The sequence below is a fragment of the Ursus americanus genome, chromosome 26, assembly GCF_024610735.1.
Source record: "Ursus americanus isolate L20-20 chromosome 26, mUrsAme1.1.p, whole genome shotgun sequence".
Lineage (NCBI taxonomy): Eukaryota > Metazoa > Chordata > Mammalia > Carnivora > Ursidae > Ursus > Ursus americanus.
Window position 1 is genome coordinate 25,166,040 of NC_142152.1, and position 19,182 is coordinate 25,185,221.

Consider the following 19,182-nt stretch of genomic DNA (forward strand, 5'->3'; position numbering starts at 1 on the left):
AGTCAAATGCCATGATCTAATGCCAGTCGAATAGTTAAGAGAGAAAAGGGGGCACCGGACAATGGAAGGAAAAAAGAAGTGGGAAAGTTCTTGATAGTAGAAGGATTTAAGCCTTCATATCTCTTCACTTTGCCTTTCTCTCCCCAACCTGGGGACTCTCTTCTGTCACTTTGCTGATTTCCCACACTGTGTGGGGTGCAGGCTGGGGTGCTAAGTGCCTGCCACAATGCCCCCTGTTTTGAACAAGCCAATTCCTCTGTTCTTTTCTCTTATAAAGAATGAACAAATGGGGGCACCTGGGTGGCACAGTAGGTTAAGCATTGGACTCTTGGTTTCAGCTCAGGTTGTGATCTCAGGGTCATGAGATCAAGCCCCCCCACCCCCACCCCCATTGGGCTCTGGGCTCAGTGTGAAGTCTGCTTAGGATTCTCTTCTCCCTGCAGTGCCTGGGTGGCTTAGTCGGTTAAGCGTCTGCCTTTGGCTCAGGGCGTGATCCCAGGGTCCTGCGATTGAGCCCCACATTGGGCTCACTATCAGCGGGGAGCCTGCTTCTCCCTCTCCTGCTCCCCCTGCCTGTGCTTTCTCTGTCAAATAAATAAATAAAATCTAAAAAAAAAAAAAATTCTCTTCTCCCTCTGGCCTTCCCACAGACACTCCCTTGCTCTCTCTCTAAAATAAATAAATAAATCTTAAAAAAAAAAAAGGAATAAATAAATGTTTCCCAGAAGAAGAAAAAGCCCAGAATCTTGCCCTAGGATTAAATGAGCCTAATGTATGCTAAATTATTGATCTGCTGGTTTGTGAAAACACAGCACACTTGGCGTCACTGTTAACACTTGTCATTGAAATGTCCATTTTATTTGAAATCCAATGAAGGGAAATTAAGCAATAGGATGTATTTAAATTTCTTTTTAGTTTTGGTGGATGATCTCCTTTAAACACCATTAAAAAATAATGATAAATAAAACAGTATGTGGAGTTAGAAGTCCTAGGTTAAGGCCCGGGGTTGCCTCTGTGTAACAGGAGATCAGTCACTTACTCTTGCTAAATGTGTCTTCATTGTTTTGCCTGCAAAATGAAGAGGATTATTACCTGCTTCACCCCCTCATGGGTAGAACCATCCTAAGTGATAGTGTACTCAGTCCCTGGTTACCTTTACTCTCCAAGGCTGAGCTTTTCTTTTTTTTTTTTTTTTTTTTTTTAAAGATTTTATTTATTTATTCGACAGAGATAGAGACAGCCAGCGAGAGAGGGAACACAAGCAGGGGGAGTGGGAGAGGAAGAAGCAGGCTCATAGCAGAAGAGCCTGATGTGGGGCTCGATCCCAGATCGCCGGGATCACGCCCTGAGCCGAAGGCAGACGCTTAACCGCTGTGCCACCCAGGCGCCCCATGGCTGAGCTTTTCTAATCAATAAACTCCAAGATCCTCAAATATTTTCTTGACACAGCTAAATTGCCCCACTCCATAGAAGAGCATATTTGAACATTGAAGCAGACTATCTGGCACTTTATATATTTTAAAAAATTTTTATATAGAATATATATTCCTTTGTGGTTTTTTTTAATTGGGGGAATTTTTTGTATGCCTTTTATTTCGTTTTTTAAAAATTTTTATAATAATATTTTTATTATATTATATTAATCACCATACAGTACATCCCTAGTTTTTGATGTAAAGTTTTTAAAATTTTTAAACAAGATAAAATAGGGGCGCCTGGGTGGCTCAGTTGGTTGAATGCCTGACTCTTGGTTTCGGCTTGGGTAGTGATCTCAGGGTCCTGGGTTTGAGCCCCAGCAGGGTCGGCAGGTGTCCGTTGGGCTCCTTGCTCAGCTCAGGGAGGAGTCTGTTCTCTCCCTCTCCTTCTGCCCCTCCCCTCACTCACGGATGCATACACTCCCTCTCTAAAGTAAATAAGTAAATCTTAAAAAAAAAAAAAAAAGATAAAATAAAAAGTGAAACGTACACATTCCTAGCCACCAAACCTACCTACCAGAGACAACCACGATGAACACCATGTTCTGTATTTTAAGAATTGTATTGATGCTTATTGTATTAGTTTGGGTAGGCTAGTAACTATAAGAAATAGACAAAAATAAAACTCTATAACAGCCCGAAGGGAACTGAAGGTTATTTCTTGCTCATGGGACAGTACGGGGTGGAGGGGAAGGAGGGCAGGTCGGTGCTCTCCCATGCCCTCAATCAGCGACCCCGGCTGCTGATCCAGGGACCCTGCCATCCTCAGCTCTTGTTCAGACCCCTCTGGGGGACAGCTCTATGCCAACCTGCCGTGCTGGAAATATATACATGTTTCCTTTCTCTCGGTGTCCCCAGCTTCCTGGCAACAAAGCTAGCCTCCTGCGCTCTCAGGCTGTGATTGCTTAACTCAAAATTGAGCGATTCAAGTTCACCCCCCGTGCAGGCTTGGAACGTATTCAAATTTGGACTCCCCTGTCACGCTTGTCCTCTTATCAGAGGTTTGGGAGTGCTCACCTACTGCTCCTCTCTGCTTTCTATCTTTGAAAAGGTTATACCAGCTGCATTCACTTCTGACACCATTTCCATATAGCTAAGTGGGCAGTTCATGCCCCTTCCCCTTCTCCACTTCAGGAGAGATTTTATTTTTCTAGCTTTAAGATATAATTGACATGTAAGGTAAGGTTAAGGTGAACGATGTGTTGATTTGATACGCTTACATTACTGCAAAAAGATTACCACCAAAACATTATCTAACACTTCCATCCTGTCACATAATTACATTTCTTTTTTATGGTGAGCACACTTAAGATCTCTCTTAGCAACTTTCAAGGATGTAACGCAGTATTCTTATTATATTATTAGCTATAATCGCCATGCTGTGCCTTAGATCCCCAGAATTTGTTAGTCTTATAAATGGATGTACGCTTTGACGCTGTCCCTCCCCAGCCTCTAGTAACCACCACTCTCCTTTCTATTTCTCTGAGCTTGGCTTTTTTAGATTCCACATATAAGTGAGGTCATGAGGTATTTATCTTTCTCTCAGCAGAGATTTTTTTTTAAGTCACTTGTGAGCATGAGCAGCTGACTATCTTCTTACCTCAGAAAGCGGCTTCTTTTCCTCGATGTTTTCTTGTGGTAACTCTTGCCTATCTTCGATTTCCCCTAAGAACTCCACCTCTTCTGGGTCTCCCCTCTCCTGGCAGCCTCTCCCGCCTCTTTCAGCCATGTTGGCTGCAGCCTACTTCGGTCAGCTGGAGCCCACAGCAGTTTCCCATTTCTCTCGTGCGCTCTCTCTAAAGCTGCTTCGGCTGCCTGCCTTTCATTGTGACATTCTCTCAAGTCCGGCTTCTTCAACATTAGTCTGTCCTGGAGCAGTTTGCCAAACCACACTCCGTTGCCAAACTCTCCTAACTGGTTTATATTTGATTGACAGCAGTTCAAACCCTTCTCCCCCCACGGAAAGCTCTGGCGAGGAGTTTATGGCTCATCATGCAGAGAGAGGGCACTTCAACTCGGCAGCGTCTAAAAGTATCTTAGAAGGGCAAGGCGGGAGCAGCTATTGTGCAATAAGGTAGCCAACCATCCCGGTTTACCCAGGACAGACAGAGCTCCAGAAATACAGGGCTTTTGGTTTCAAACCAGGACAAAATTTTAAATCTACTCTAAAGTGGTTCCTTCCATGCAGGATCTTGATTTTGAGGTGAGGGATTCTAAGGGTCTTGGGATATAAACTGTTGATGGTTTCTGTTGAAGCATAGATGTGTCTTTCAAAAAGTTCCAATAAAGAACAATAAAGTTATCTGTCTGGGCAAAAATGCTAATGAAGACAATGGACTAGTAAGTTTATATTAATAAGACAGTAAGTTGAGGTGGGGGCAAGAGAGTTTTATTATTATTATTATTATTATTATTTTTTTTTTTTTTTTTTTTTTTGAGAGAGCAAGTGCACGAGCAGAGGGGTGGGGGGGAGGGTGCTGCAGGGGCAGAGGGAGAGGAAGAGAGAGAGACCCTTAAGCAGGCTCCAGGCCCAGGGCTGAGCCCAACACAGGCCTTGATCTCACAACCTGAGATCATGACCTGAACCAAAATCAAGAGTCTGATGCTTAACCGAGTAAGCCACCCAGATGCCCCAGTAGTTTCTGCTTCTAGCCTCTCCTTCCCAATATCTGGTTCATACTCCACATCTTCAGTCAAATACCACACCTAGTGTTTTGGGGTTTTTTATTTTGTATGAACATGGCAGCACTTCCACCCTCAAGTCTCTGATGTCTGTTCTAGCTTTCATTCCACTCAGGAGAATAACAATAATAAAACTGTTGTTCATAGAGCCTTCACTGTGTGCTAGGCTACATGTCAAACCCTTTATAGATATTATTTTATTTTCACAAGAGTCCTGTGAAAGATGTGCTATTATTATCCCTATTTTATAGATGAGGGAACTATGGCTCAGAGAGGTCAAGACACTTGCGCAAGGATATGTAGCCGGAAGGAAGTGGCAGAGAGAACATTTGATCTCAGTGCCATCTGACCATTCAGCAGTAAAAAGGAGCAAACTACTATGTACACCAGCTGTACATGAAGTTTATGCAAATTCTTCTTCAGTAAAACCATTTTTAAAAATCCAGGGCTGGATTCTAAGTCTTCTAGTTTGTTACTATCAGCGAGTTGATGCAGGTTCCTTTAGGCTTAGGTGCCATCCCTACGGGGAAAGGATACGGGTCTTATGGGGTTCTTCTGTCCCCTTCATATAAGCGTAGAGAGTACCTTTCAACTCTTTCAACCAATCTACATGTGTTGAATACATTCAGTTATACTGACGAGAACCTCTTTCTAACAGTCATGAGCCTCACTAATGCTAACTGTGCACTTTGAGTGGCATGTAAATAACCCTAAGTATGGAAGTTGCAGACATGTGTAATATCACAGCATAGGTGCCGAAGTCTTCAGTTACTGGTATAGAAAAATCAGCTCGAGTGAACTGTTAAGACTCACTACATCCACTCCCTCTGAAATAGCAGTGGGACAGAGGAAGCTCACCGCCCTTACTGCCTTGCTGTCATCCATCATTTAGTCTGCTCAGCTTCCCGCTCCAAGGCCAGGATACGTGCTATTGTTAATAATAAAGATATTAGTTCTCAACAAACCATTGGAGGAGCTTTTCTTTTCTATTTAAATATAAAAAGTTGGGGGAGATGGGAAAGGCTGTGAGACTACAATTAAGAGAAAGGTCACCCATACATTCAAACGGACTGGAACTAAGTCAGTTCAGGGGGAGGACAGAATAGCCAATGTGTCCCTGGGACGAGCCAGGAGGAGCTTGCTGCTGAGGGGACGGATTCCCGGCAGAAGCAGTCCCTGGGGCACCGCATATACGTGTACTCTTATGAACGTTTGTCAAACCTGTTTCATATTATTTTAACTTCGGTAAGAACAGAAATGGATGTGTTATAGCGAATGTGTTTCCTGTAACTCTTACAGAGAGATTCGGAACACCAGAAGCTTAACTTCCATAGACCCTGATGCCCTAAAAGAGCTCCCACTCTTGAAGTTCCTGTAAGTATTAACTCCTATCCCATCCTACCTTTTTTTTTTTTTTTGAGAGAATTATAATGCTGTTATCTGCCAGGAGTCTCCCTAGGATGATGTGGGCCAGGGTCATTTTAGTGGTATATGGCCTGAGACAAATCACATCCTGTGACTTACTCCCCACCCTTTCCCATCAGACAAGGTATCAGGTGAAATGATCCACATTTGAAAAACCTATTTAAAAGTCAGCACATAATGCTGGAACCAAAGATTTGATCCAAGAGACATGAGGGAGAAAATACCATGATGTATACATAGTCTTTAAATGGACTGTAACAGAATAAAGAAAAACAAAAAACTCTGAGAGTCCATTGGTTAATTTTATTAGAAAACGGGTATCAAAACAATATTAAAGTGACTGTTACACAGAAAGAAAAAAAAAAGCCACAAAGGGCAGAACCCAAACTCTTGGAGGCTGGGGGGACAAAAATGGAAGAGACAACACTATTGCTCTGCTTTGGCGACAACTTATGAGCTAGCTATAAACTCCCTGAGGGCAGGAAGCCCAGCACCTTATGCTCTAGTGCATCTTTACAGCCTGGCACAGAGTAGGTGCTCAATAAAAACATGTTCAGTGGGTGTGTATGTATGGCCTTGGGTCTTCTAGGCACCAACGGGAAGAACCTGTCCCTTCTTCCCTTCTTTCCTGCTCACAGGCATTGTGAAAGATTAGAATACAAAAACTTTACAAGAGGAAACAATTAAAATCAACCTTAATCCTAATACCCAGAAATAATCATTATTAACATATTAGTTTGTGTCCATCTAGGGCTTTTAAATAATAGCGTACATCCATAGAAGTTACCCAGGAAAAGAAGGGGGAGGGGTAGGAGAAAAACACAGGTGGAGGGACTAGCATGATAAAGACACAAAGGTGTGGAACTACATGGCTCATCTGGGGCCCTAAAAATAGTTCAGGACTGAAGAGGTGGGAGTGGGAGATGCAGGGAGAATAGACGAGCACAGTGATGGGAGATGTGGCTGGAGGGGTATCTGGGAAATAATAAAAACTTATGGGACAAGCCAATCACTCCTGTGTGGACCCTGAGTTTCAGTCAATCAATAATTCTTTGATACGATGATCCCTTAGTATGTGCAGGGCTCTGTGGGGAACCCGTAAGATAACATTGTCCTTAACTTCAAGAAGCTTACAATGTAGTTGGGAAGATATTGTACATAAAATTTAAAAGTTCCTTTCCTACTGGAGAATAATGGTAAGTGATAGAGGTACATACATTATTTGGGGGACAGTTAATTAGAGGACACATCAAAAAGGAGATGAACTTGTTTGGGGTTTTGAAGAAAAAAGAGGTCCTGGTCCCTAATCTGGCATTTCCAGCCCCACTACATGGTCCCCACTTAACTCCAGGGCCTCCCCCCACCACACACACTTCCACATGAACCTCTCTTGCAACTGACTAGTTTGTTCACTGTTTCCTGTTCTTCTAATATTCTTTATGGAATCTCCACTCTCTCCTTTGCTATCTGGAATATCCCATTTGCTCTTTGTGAGACCTCTGGCTCCTGTTTTTCTCTTCAAATCTCATGCCTTCCCCTCTAAAAGGAGTCAGGTCAGAATTTACCTAAGAAGATATATCAATGAAACCAGAGTTTTCTCTGCTGGAAGACTTTCTTTAAAGGTTTACTGGTAGTGCCTACGTCTTACCCCATGCCATGCCATGTGTCTCAAACAACAACAACAACAACAACAACAACAACAACAACAACAACACTGCATTTCCTCTACCTACATTCTAGCAGCTGCAATGAATGTTAAATTAACCAGGAGCCTGAGAGTGGCTGTATTCATGCTGTTTTGTGTACATTTTTAGTCTTGACATTTTACCCTGATGACACACACTTTGGAAAGTGAAGACAGTTGTCTCTGATTGATTTTATCCCTTGTCTAGACATATTTTCTAAATGGCACTGCTGCCATCCTACTCCCAGGTGACTGCCATGGGAAAATAACTCTTGGCAAAATAATGAACATAATATAATGTGAAGGTTGAAAGAGGAAGCCTGGCTTGGAGTTGGGTATTATATTGTCTTTCTGCCCATCCTCCCCTTTTTCCACTGCCCCCCCCAGTAATGCTCTCCAATTAAAACAGGGAAATATCACACACACATGCACACATGGAAGGGAATCTGAAAACCTATTTATAGGAAGCCTACTTTGCTGAAACAATCCTCATATTCTTCTAAAGAGAAAAAAAATGTATTGGCACTGGTGGACTGAATTAGATGCTCGTACCTTGAGGGAGCAACATCTCATCCAAGGGTCGGAACTTGCCCATGGTCACTCACATATTTAATGAAGGAGTTAGGATTTGACTGTCTGACTTCAGAACCCATACTTTCAGCTACTACATTATCTACTTCCTATGTGTTGGTTTTCTTCCCTTACTTCTATTCTCTCTTCTTTTTCATGCACTGTAGTGGGATTTTCAACACTGGACTTGGAGTATTCCCTGACCTGACCAAAGTTTATTCCACTGATGTATTCTTTATACTGTAAGTATGCACACATGCAATATTTGGCAGTATTTTGTCACTGACAAGTAGGGTGCAGCCATAAGGGTTGGTTGAAACCAAGTGAAGCAATTGTCTCACGGGGAAGCAGTGATCAGCTGTGACAAATGCACTGGCGGATGAAGTTAGGCAGAGACTGAGAAATGACCATCGGGTTTAGTAATATGGGGCTTTGGTGATTCTGACAAGAGTAGTTCCAGTGGCGCTTTAGGGTGAAGTCTGGTTGGAGTTGGCTCAAGAAAGAATCAGAAGGGAAGACTGAGAGAAGGTGACCATTACAAATTCTTTTGGGAAGTTTTACTATTAACAAAGGGCAGCAAATATCTCAGTAGTTAGAGGATAATGGGTTAGGAGAAAAGGTTTCTTTTTATTGTTTGTTGTTGTTGTTTGCTGGGACAAATTATGGCATGTTTGTTTGCTGATGGGAGTGATCAAGTAGAAGGAAAATTTGATAATAATGATGGTACTTCATTTTCCACATAATTTTTAATAGCTTTTCAAACGCATGCGTTATCATGTTTGCTACTCTTGACCACCTTATAAGGCATAAAAGGAAGTTATAATTTTTTCCATTCTATAAGTGAAGAAACAGAGGAATAGAAAACCTAAGTGATTTTGTCTGAGCAGAGTCTGAAGGAGCAGGAACTGGTGGTGGTCAAACTACTTCCTGTGGCTTCTGATTGGTGGCCATGTGCCCTTTTCCAAAACCTGCAACACAGTCAAGTGTCTTACCTAGTTGTATAGAAGTAAACAGACTTATGCAGCGTTACAGGGTGAGTCTGCAATACAGAGTCAGCAAAATGTGGAGTGATCGGATCTGAACTCTCAGGATTTTGCTAGAAAAAAAAAATTGACACGCTTGTTTGCTGCCAAAGAGCTCAGTTCAAAAATGTAGGCAGTCTTCTAGCAACTAGACTGGCACAGAAAGTTCTCCAGGAGCATCTGCCTGGCAGTGGTTTGCAAGGAGAGGACACTTCAGTAATACTCATAAAAAGAAATCCACTGATCTCATTCTACCAGCCCTTTTTAGAGGTTCCATACACTTAGAAAACTCTAGTTGCTATGGACAAAGTATTTGTCACAGATTTATAGAAGTCTCTAAGGCCCACCTGCTCCCCTTGCAAATGAGGATTTAGTCAGGGACTTCAGCCCACACCCAAAGCTCACTTGCTTACTGCACATTTGGAGTGCATGTCCCCCTACGACATCCATCCCCACCTCACCAAACCTCTGAGGCACCAGCAGTTAAGAAGGGTCAATGAAACTTAAAAATAAACAAGATCAAACTAAATTGCATCAGGTTATTTATTTGAGTTCATAGGTCGAGCAAGAGCCCAGCGCCAGAAAGAAAGTATTTTTTTTTCACCAAGCGTTTTTGTCCCTCCCTTGCAGTGAAATCACAGACAATCCTTACATGACTTCCATCCCTGCCAATGCTTTCCAGGGGCTGTGCAATGAAACCCTGACACTGTGAGTATTGCCACTTCCACTCCTGCCAACAACTGAAATGTTATTTGGACCACTGTCGTATTTTCACAGCCTCTCCAAGAAATATACTGCAGGATGTGCTCTATGATCTACTAAAGGTTTCACAGAGTTAAATAAGAGGATTGCCTTATGGTGTGGTACTGTAATCAATGACAAAGTGGTTTAAGTAACAAGACAAGTATTCCCTTATAGAAATGGTCAGCACACTTGATCTAGAAAAGACCATTAGGTCTTACAGACCACGTGGCCTTTGTGGCAACTGCTTACCTCTGCCATTGTAGGGAAAAGGCAGCCATACATGATACATAAACTAGTGAGCCTATCTTTCCAATCAAATTTAACTTACAAAAACAAGTAGTGGACCAGATTTGACCTGCAGACCTTGTAATATACTGTATTCTATTATCCCCATCGTATAGAGGAAGAACTTGGGTTTAGAGCAGTGACTTTTCCAAGGTCACTGAATTAGAAAATGGTACAACTAACAGCTTCTCATGCTCTTTGCACTCACACTCAACTCCAGTCATCACAACTACTATGAAGTTCCTACAAAGCCATACTGAATAGAAAACAGTGTTGCTCAACATCATTATTTTTCAGAGTTCAAATAGGTTCTGCTCTTCCGATGTTCAAAAGGAGATGTTTATCAGAGAAATTCATAAAATGTTCTAATAAGGAAGCCTAGTAGAGGTATAAAAGATAAATTAATTCTCCAAACTGGTCGAGAACTCCCCTCTCTCATCAAATTAGCCACAAACTAGAGTTGTCTAAAGGATCCTTCTCTCTAGCTTCAGTACCACTGCCCAAGCTCAGGCCTCCTGGCTTTTTTGCCTGCATTGTCACCCAGCTTCCTTTCTCTGCTCACACTACAGTCCAGATGTTCTTTATGAGATGCAAACTTGATTGGGATTATTCCCCAGTAAAATTGATCCAAGCATCCGCACAACCCTTGTAAGGGGCTGCTTCCCTGCCATTCTAACTCTATCGATCTAGGCCCTATGAAACTGCCTCAACCTCCGAGTCTCTATCCACAGTGGAGCATTTCAGTTCATTCTTCTCCTTGAAACAGGGGAAGAGGTCTTTTGAAAAGATGAGAGACTCTTCTTGGCCACCATTTCATTTGATGATGCAGCAACAACCTGGAGTCTTAGCCTGCTTAGTCCCAAACCTCAAGGCCATTTGCCTCCTCTGTAAAGGTTTCCATTGTGCCACTTAACCATTCATTGTATGTATACTCCTTTCTCAATTTCTTTACCTTCCCTTTTTGGCATTTTTTTTCTAAGGACCCCATGCCCCCAGCAGCCCTCTCAAGTGAAAGCAGCTCTTTTTCCCACTGAGCATGGGGCACAGTAGGCATTTAAAAAACATCTGAATGAAATCAAGAGTTGGGAATAGCATGGGTTGCCCATTATCTTTTTGGATGATTATTTTTACATTCCTGAAAAAGTCCTTGCTTCTTTGAAGCTCATGCTCTAGAAACTGCATGAGAGGTTATGTGTCCAACAGTGAATTTGTACGCATATTCCTGGCAGGATAGAGTTTCAATCAAAGTTTGCAATCCTTTTTTTTTTTTATTATTCACTATTTTTTTCTTCCTTCATTATTTTCCCTTTCTAAGGCCTATGTGTCTATTAGGAGTTTTATTTAATCTCTGAAATGTAATTCCAACAAAGAATATTTTCATTGTCTAGGACTCTTTTTTTTTAATGTTTTTTTATTATATTATGTTAGTCACCATACAGTACATCCCTGGTTTTTGATGTAAAGTTCGATGATTCATTAGTTGCGTATAACACCCAGTGCACCATGCAATACGTGCCATCCTTACTACCCATCACCAGCCTATCCCATTCCCCCATCCCCCTCCCCTCTGAAGCCCTCAGTTTGTTTCTCAGAGTCCATAGTCTCTCATGCTTCATTCCCCCTTCTGATTACCCCCCCCTTTCTTTATCCCTTTCTTCCCCTACCGATCTTCCTAGTTCTTATGTTCCATACATGAGAGAAATCATATGATAGTTGTCTTTCTCTGCTTGACTTATTTCACTTAGTATTATCTCCTCCAGTGCCGTCCATGTTGCAGCAAATGTTGAGAATTCATTCCTTCTGATAGCTGAGTAATATTCCATTGTATATATGGACCACAACTTCTTAATCCAGTCATCTGTTGAAGGGCATCTCGGTTCCTTCCACGATTTAGCTATTGTGGACAATGCTGCTATGAACATTGGGGTGCATATGGCCCTTCTCTTCACTACATCTGTATCTTTGGGGTAAATACCCAGTAGTGCAATGGCTGGGTCATAGGGTAGCTCAATTTTTAACTTTTTAAGGGACCTCCACACTGTTTTCCAGAGTGGCTGTACCAACTTGCATTCCCACCAACAATGTAGGAGGGATCCCCTTTCTCCACATCCTCTCCAGCAATTGTTGTTTCTTGCTTTGTCAATTTTTGCCATTCTAACTGGCGTAAGGTAGTATCTTAGTGTGGTTTTGATTTGAATTTCCCTGATGGCTAATGATTTTGAACATTTTCTCATATGTCTGTTAGCCATTTGTATGTCATCATTGGAAAAGTGTCTGTTCATATCTTCTGCCCATTTTATGATTTGTTTATTTGTTTCTCGCGTATTGAGTTTGAGAAATTCTTTGTAGATCTTGGATACCAGTCTTTTATCTGTAGCATTATTTGCAAATATATTCTCCCATTCCGTGAGCTGCCTCTTAGTTTCCTTGGCTGTGCAGAAGCTTTTTATCTTGATGAAGTCCCACAAGTTCATTTTATCTTTTGTTTCTCTTGCCTTTGGAGATGTGTCATGAAAAAGGTTGCTTTGGCCGATGTCGTAGAGGTTGCTGCCTATGTTCTCCTCTAGGATTTTGATGGATTCCTGTCTCACATCGAGGTCTTTCATCCATTTGGAGTTTATCTTTGTGTATGGTGTGAGAGAGTGGTCAAATTTCATTCTTTTGCATGTAGCTGTCCAATTTTCCCAGCACCATTTATTGAAGAGACTATATTTTCATTGTCTAGGACTCTTAACAAAGTTTGGGAAAACAGAAATCCCAAATGTATAATTCTTACACATACATAAAAGAACTCTAGTTCAGAAAAAATTAATTTATCTCTCAGAGCTTTCTTCAGCCTCTGTGCCTAGCACCCCTGTGCACTGCAGTCCTCACCCAGGACACATTAGTAGCTGGAATTAAGCTCTTCGTTGTGTGATTATTTAAAACAAAAAAATAACAACAAAGATTACTCTCAATTCTCCACAACTACAGAGGATAAATCCAAGTTTTGGGGGTATTCCTTTTAACATGGTCATCTTTAAGTGCCCCACACTGATAAATATATAGCTATTTGATCCAGCAACTTTTTGATTAGGTATTATTATCATATTCTTACAGATAAGAAAACTGAGGACAAGAGAGGTTGAGAAATTCTCAGGATCCACATGCAATGAAGTGACAGAGACAGATCTAATTCCAAATTTAGAGTCTCTTGTATGCTTCCTAACGTGTCACCAGAGTTGACAGGCGGTGGACTACAGTCATTTTCAGAGCTCCCCTACAATTGCCCCTAGTTGTACTTGACTGTGGTCATGGCTGCCTTCTCTTACCACATGCCAATAGCCCCCATGCATCCTTATGGAGAACAGAGCTCCCACAGCCAGGGCTCCTTTTCCTTTGAGTGGGTGGGAAGAATCACTTTTGAGGTCAGAAATCCTGATTCCCGATAGGTTCACATCAATGTGACTTTCTTTGGCAAGTCACCTCCACCTCTCAGTAGCTTGACTAGGAAACAGGGGAGATGACACTTCAGTCCAGTCCTTAGAATCACTGCATGACTTAATTAGTTGCAGAAACATAGCAACGATTTAAAACATCAAAATTTCCACAAAAGGGCATGGTCTATCTACTTTCTTAGATTTGTCTTTGAAGTTCAACTTAAGTCAGCTGACAACCATTAAGCATTTAATCTATGATAAGCCCTGAGGATAAAAATATGGATAAAAAACCAGTGTGACATAACTTTTTAAATAGAAAAATATAAAATCTATGCATTCAGATGAGCAATGTCTTTAAAAATGTTCATCTTAAGAAACTAAAGTTATTCCTCCATTATTGACATTGGGTTAACTATTACCTGAAACTCTTCTCTTTTGAGTATAGGTAGAATTTTTTTTTTTTAATTCCTAATGGTGGCAAATCTTTGCTCTTCAAAATGAGTCACTTCTGAGAAACAGCTTGAAGTTACTAGGAGCTGTCTGGAGAATGGGGATTCAAACTGGGAAATAGTCTATGTTCCAAGCAAGACACACTGTAAAGTTTTCTTGTGGGACCTGAGAACCTTCATGCACATTTCTGACACTGCAGAGATGAAGCCCAACCATCACCTCTTATGGGTCACTGATTTCTCCTCTCTCTGTTGATTGTAGGAAACTATACAACAATGGCTTTACTTCAATCCAAGGACATGCTTTCAATGGGACAAAGCTGGATGCTGTGTAAGTCAAGGGTAGCCATGGAAACAACTATCTTCCTCCACGCTTCCACCCCCATCCAATGGGGGAACATCCAGTGGGTCAGGATTCTGTTAGCGATAGGTTCTACCGGAGCATTCCTCAACCCCAGAATGAGTATGACCAAAACTTGGGGATGGGATTAAGGAATTTGGCAAGAGCAGCTTTCGAGAACACTTACAGTGACTCCAATTCTGAATCCCAGGGCTTCTATCCTTGATAAAATGGAGCCATGGTGTCACCTTCAGTTTTCTTGCAGGGGTGTGTGTGTGTGTGTGTGTGTGTAAATGTTCACGAAGGTCACACTATATGTACATGAAGTAAAGCAGGTCTTTCATTAAGGCCAAAGCTGTTCAGAAAGTAAGGTTTTTCTTTTTAGTTTTTTCTAACACGTTTTCAAGAAAGATTTAGTTTATATTTGATTCAGTCAGAAATAGATGAAAAGCCATATTCAACATTTGCCTGCCCCCAGAATAAATAATGCCTAGAATAGAGGGTTGGCAAAAAGACAGTCACTTACATGAGGTTCTGTCTTTGCTGTATTTTCCTGTCAGATCTTTGCGGCCCCATATCTACACAGGGCATACTTTGTGTCTAACAGCTTGTAGACTGGTTCAGCCACACTAATTTGTGTTTTAACCTAATATCTAATAAGTGAAAAAATAGCTTTCGTAGACAGAGTCTGCTTCCACACTGTGGTGGACCAATAAATTTGCAGGGCCTTCCTACTACAAAACACCTAGATCATCCATTAAATAAAATTACATTTTATGTCATAGTTCCAAGAGAGAGAAATAAACTAACAAACCAGGAGCTGAAACCAAAGTGGTGGGTGCTTCCAGAAGGTTGAGTTCACTGGGGGCAGCTGCCAACATCAGTCGTGCCAGGAGACAAGGCTTCGGTGCAGTGAGAAGACAGGGAAGTGACATAAACCTGAGACTCCTGGATGAAGCCAGGGAACCTGGACAACAGCTGGAGTGGTATGACCTGCTGATTCCTGGCAGAAATAAATGCAAACCTCTGCAGAGGGAAAAATACCAATGCAGGCCCCCAGCTTTTTAAAGATCTAGAGCAATCAAATGCGAGCTCACAGTCAAAAATCACACACAGGAGAAGAAAAAACCACCGCGGTAAGAGTCAGCTAGAACAACAAAGAACAGATTTTTGTGTTTGTTTTATAATACATCACTGAGTATTTTTTTAACAATTACATTTTTTCAATTCCAGAATTTCTATTCGCTTTTTTCAAAAAATGTGTGTGCTCATTTTTGACAGTCTTATTGCTTACTCCCTTTTGTGATTCCACCTTTTTTTTTTCCCCTTTAAACATTTCATACACAGTTATTTTATGTTCTGGAAGTGGTCATCATAAACTCTGAAGGCCCATGGTTCTGGATCTGTTGTGTTGTACAGTGCTTCTCCAACTTTATTGAACATATAAGTCATCTGATCTTATTAAAATACAGAATCTGATTAAGGAGATGGGAAGTGGCCCCAGGATTTTGCCTTTCTAACAGGCTCCCAGGTGATGATGACGATGCTGATCCATGGACCACTCTTAAGCCGGGGCAGGTGAATAACCTGCACAGCCATATGCAGGGGCCTTGGATGCAAACAAACAAAACACATGTAGGTGAAGTGGTCTTGTTCTGATTTGGGAGTTACGTGGTGGGTTCTAGTATGATTCCATTTTTAAAGAATAAATGCTAATAAGTTTTGAAATCATCATACCTCGGCATGGCTTTCCTAGTTGTTTGAAGTGGGGTCTCCCTCTTTGCCAGACTTTTGGGTTTCCTCATAGTCTTTATCAAATCGAGATTAGAGTACCTTTCTCTAAGTTGTCTCATTCAGGTTATTAGTCATTTTTTTAAAATGCACAATTATAGGTGGAGTCTGAAAAGATTCAATAGAGTGATGACGTGAATACTTATACATCAATTTTATTTATAGTATTGGAAAGACCTTACTTCCACCTTTACTTTATCATACAAATCTCACATAATCCTTCATCCATTTTTCAACATTTTTATTGAACACCTACGATGAGCCAGGTACTGTGCTATTCGCTGCTGATACAAAGATTTATAAGAGCAATGTGCTCCCTGCCTACACTGGGCTTGCATTCTAAGTGGTGTCAACTTGAGGGGAGCAGTAGTAAGGGTCAAATCCAAAATACGCATTTAAGATTGAAAATAACTAAACTCTAAATGTCCAGTAACACTGCCTCCTTACTTGGAGATACAAGCATGAGTTCCCCTAGATTTATCATATATATATTTTTAAATTACTAACATTCAACTTTAACATTACGTGAATCTAACCAAATATTTTCCTCTTTGATTCAACTATTCCTAGAAAGCAATGGCCTTAAGGGCAATAGGTTTCCCAATTCAAATTTTCTGTGAAGAAAGTGGAGAATTGAGACTTCTTAAAATAATTAAGATGATTTGCAGATACTTAGGATATAAAGATTTCAGAGGAATGTCACACCATTCTAGACAGCAGGTGCATCAAGATGGTAGCATTAAGGCAACAGAGAACCACATTAGCAAGGGCAGGGGTAGGGACAGTGAAGAAACCTTCAACCAGGGAGACCAGAGCTGGTAATAAGGCTCCTGAAATCAGTGTGTCCAGCTGACTCCTTTCTGAACCAAAACTGCCTTTCCAGAATGCTGGATGAGATAAAGAACCAGAAACAAACCTTGGGTATAGGGTCATTTATTAGTAAAATTTTTTTTCACAAGCAAAAGATGTTAAAGCCCATGATTGGGAGCTAGGTTTTATGTGATTTGCTTCTTTATCCCGCCATACATAGTCATTGGAAGGTCTCACCCCCAATCACACCAAGTTATCGTTTTTAAGGACAGCCACATGGGGTTTAAATTCAGCCTTTACAGTCTACACAGGGTAGTTCTCAATATTGGCTGAAAATTGAAATTGCCTGGAGAGATTTGAAACCACTGATGCCTAGGTTTTACCACCAGATATTCTGGTGTCATTGGTTTGGGTGTAGCCAGGGCATAGGGATTAAAAAAATCTCCCTAGATGCAGCCAATGTAAAGCAAAAGTCAAGAACCAACCACCCCTTACGACCCAGCAATTGCACTACTAGGTATTTATCCAAAGGATGCAAACATAGTGATTTGAAGGGGCACATGTACCCTAATGTTTACAGCAGCAATGTCCACCATAGCCAAAATAAGATAAGAGCCCAGATGTTCATCGACGGATGAATAGATAAAGAAGATGTGGTACACACACACACACACACACACACACACACACACACACACACACAATGGAATATTACTCAGTGGTCAAAAAAGAATGAAATCTTGCCATGTGCAATGATGTGGCTGGAGCTAGAAGGTATTATGCTAAGTGAAATAAGTCAGTCAGAGAAAGACAAATACCATATGATTTCACTCATATGGGGAATTTAAGAAACAAAACATGACCATAGGGAAAAGGAAAAATAAACTAAGAAGAAAATTGAGAGAGAGGCAAACCATCAGAAACACTGAACTCTAGGAAACAAACTGAGGATTGCTGGAGGGGAGGTGGATGGGGGAAAAGGACAATTGGGTGATGGGCATTTAGAAGGGCACTTGATGTAATGAGCACTGCATGTTAAATGCAACTGGTGAATCACTAAATTCTACCTCTGAAACTAATAAAAACAAAAAACAAAACACAAAACAAGAAGTCAAGAACCAGTGCTATGGAGTATGTTATCAGTCTTCTTGTCCAATAGTCACATTTTGGGTACAAAGGGAAGGAAGCCCAAAGTGAACACATGGCTTTTTTTTTTTCTTAACATGGCTTTTTAAGTTTAATAGAACTAGCTAGTGGCCAAGCCAAAGCCAGGACCTGGATCCCCTGGTTCAAGACTCTTTGCTACACCCTGCTGGGACTCATTGTTGCTGACTTAGCAGCCACTACCAAGGCTTGGACAACTCCTCTGGCTTACTGCTGCCTGTTATTTAGCCCAGGAGAATGGGCTAATAACACTGAGCTAAGAACACTGCTTAGCTCAGTCTATTACAGGCATGAAATACAGAAGCTCAGATATCTTGCAGCTGAGAAGAGTACACTAATGTGAGGAAAGAGTCCGCTTAAAACTCAAGGCCTAACCAATAGACATTTCAGAGAAGAGTCACACCAAGCAATGGTGTCATTCACCAGTGGAACCTGACATTACCAATGCAACAAGGTCACCAACTTAGTGAACTTCCAAATGAGGTCTGAAAGGGAAACACCTAGATGAAATGGCTGGCATAGTAAAATGTTTAAATTCAAAGTTAGGCCATGCATGTTGACCATTTTGCTTCAAAACATCTCATGCTTAGTCATAATTGGCCTTTTGGTCATGTTTAGAGGACTCCATGAAGACTTCAAGAGATTTCCAAAGTGAATCTTCTGTAATCAGGAGGTGGCTATGCTATGTGGATCTCAGTGTAAGACTATCAACATATTATTTTGTGGCTTCAGTCATAAAATCAGCAACAGAATATCAAAGGAGTTTAGAGACATTTTCTACTGAAAAGATGGAAACAAGAACAAGGGAGCAATAACTTCTATTCCAGATTCCCCCCAACTCTTGTGGCATTTTCCAAATTATGTTCCTTGAATTCTCTTTCCATGGTAAATTAATGGATGTTGCTTCTAAAAAGCTATTCATAGCCTTATAAAGGTCAACAGAGTATAAAGGTTGACTTCTTGGGTCTTTTAATAGGACAATCTAAATTACTGGTATCCAAGAGGGAGGTACAGTATACAGAGCTAACCAGGGAGCTCTGGGTTCTAGGAGCATCTCTCTGAACTGGTGTGCCACAGAACATTTTTCAGGAAATGCTACTCAAGAAAGAATCTTTTGATATGCCACCTTGCTGGTGGCAGATAAATTTAACAAGGTTTATGTTAGAGGCAGCCTGTGGAGAATCTAAGAGCCAGTAGAGTTTCAGATCATCTGGTGATCTTCTGAAATTAAACCTATGAACACGTTATGTAAGAAGATTCTCTCTACCTTCCCATCATTTTCTCCTCTGACCATGGGCTCTGAGAGGTTTGGCTGATGGCAG

General features: G+C 41.2%; 1 protein-coding gene across 1 annotated transcript in view; it reads left to right on the forward strand.

The window, feature by feature from the left end:
- Positions 1-19,182, forward strand: part of TSHR (thyroid stimulating hormone receptor) — a 155,858-nt gene that overhangs the window by 104,049 nt on the left and 32,627 nt on the right. The window contains exons 5-8 of the mRNA XM_045807711.2: positions 5,457-5,531; positions 8,004-8,078; positions 9,489-9,566; positions 14,018-14,086. Coding sequence (XP_045663667.2) covers positions 5,457-5,531; positions 8,004-8,078; positions 9,489-9,566; positions 14,018-14,086 — 297 coding nt within the window. The remainder of the gene's footprint in view (positions 1-5,456; positions 5,532-8,003; positions 8,079-9,488; positions 9,567-14,017; positions 14,087-19,182) is intronic.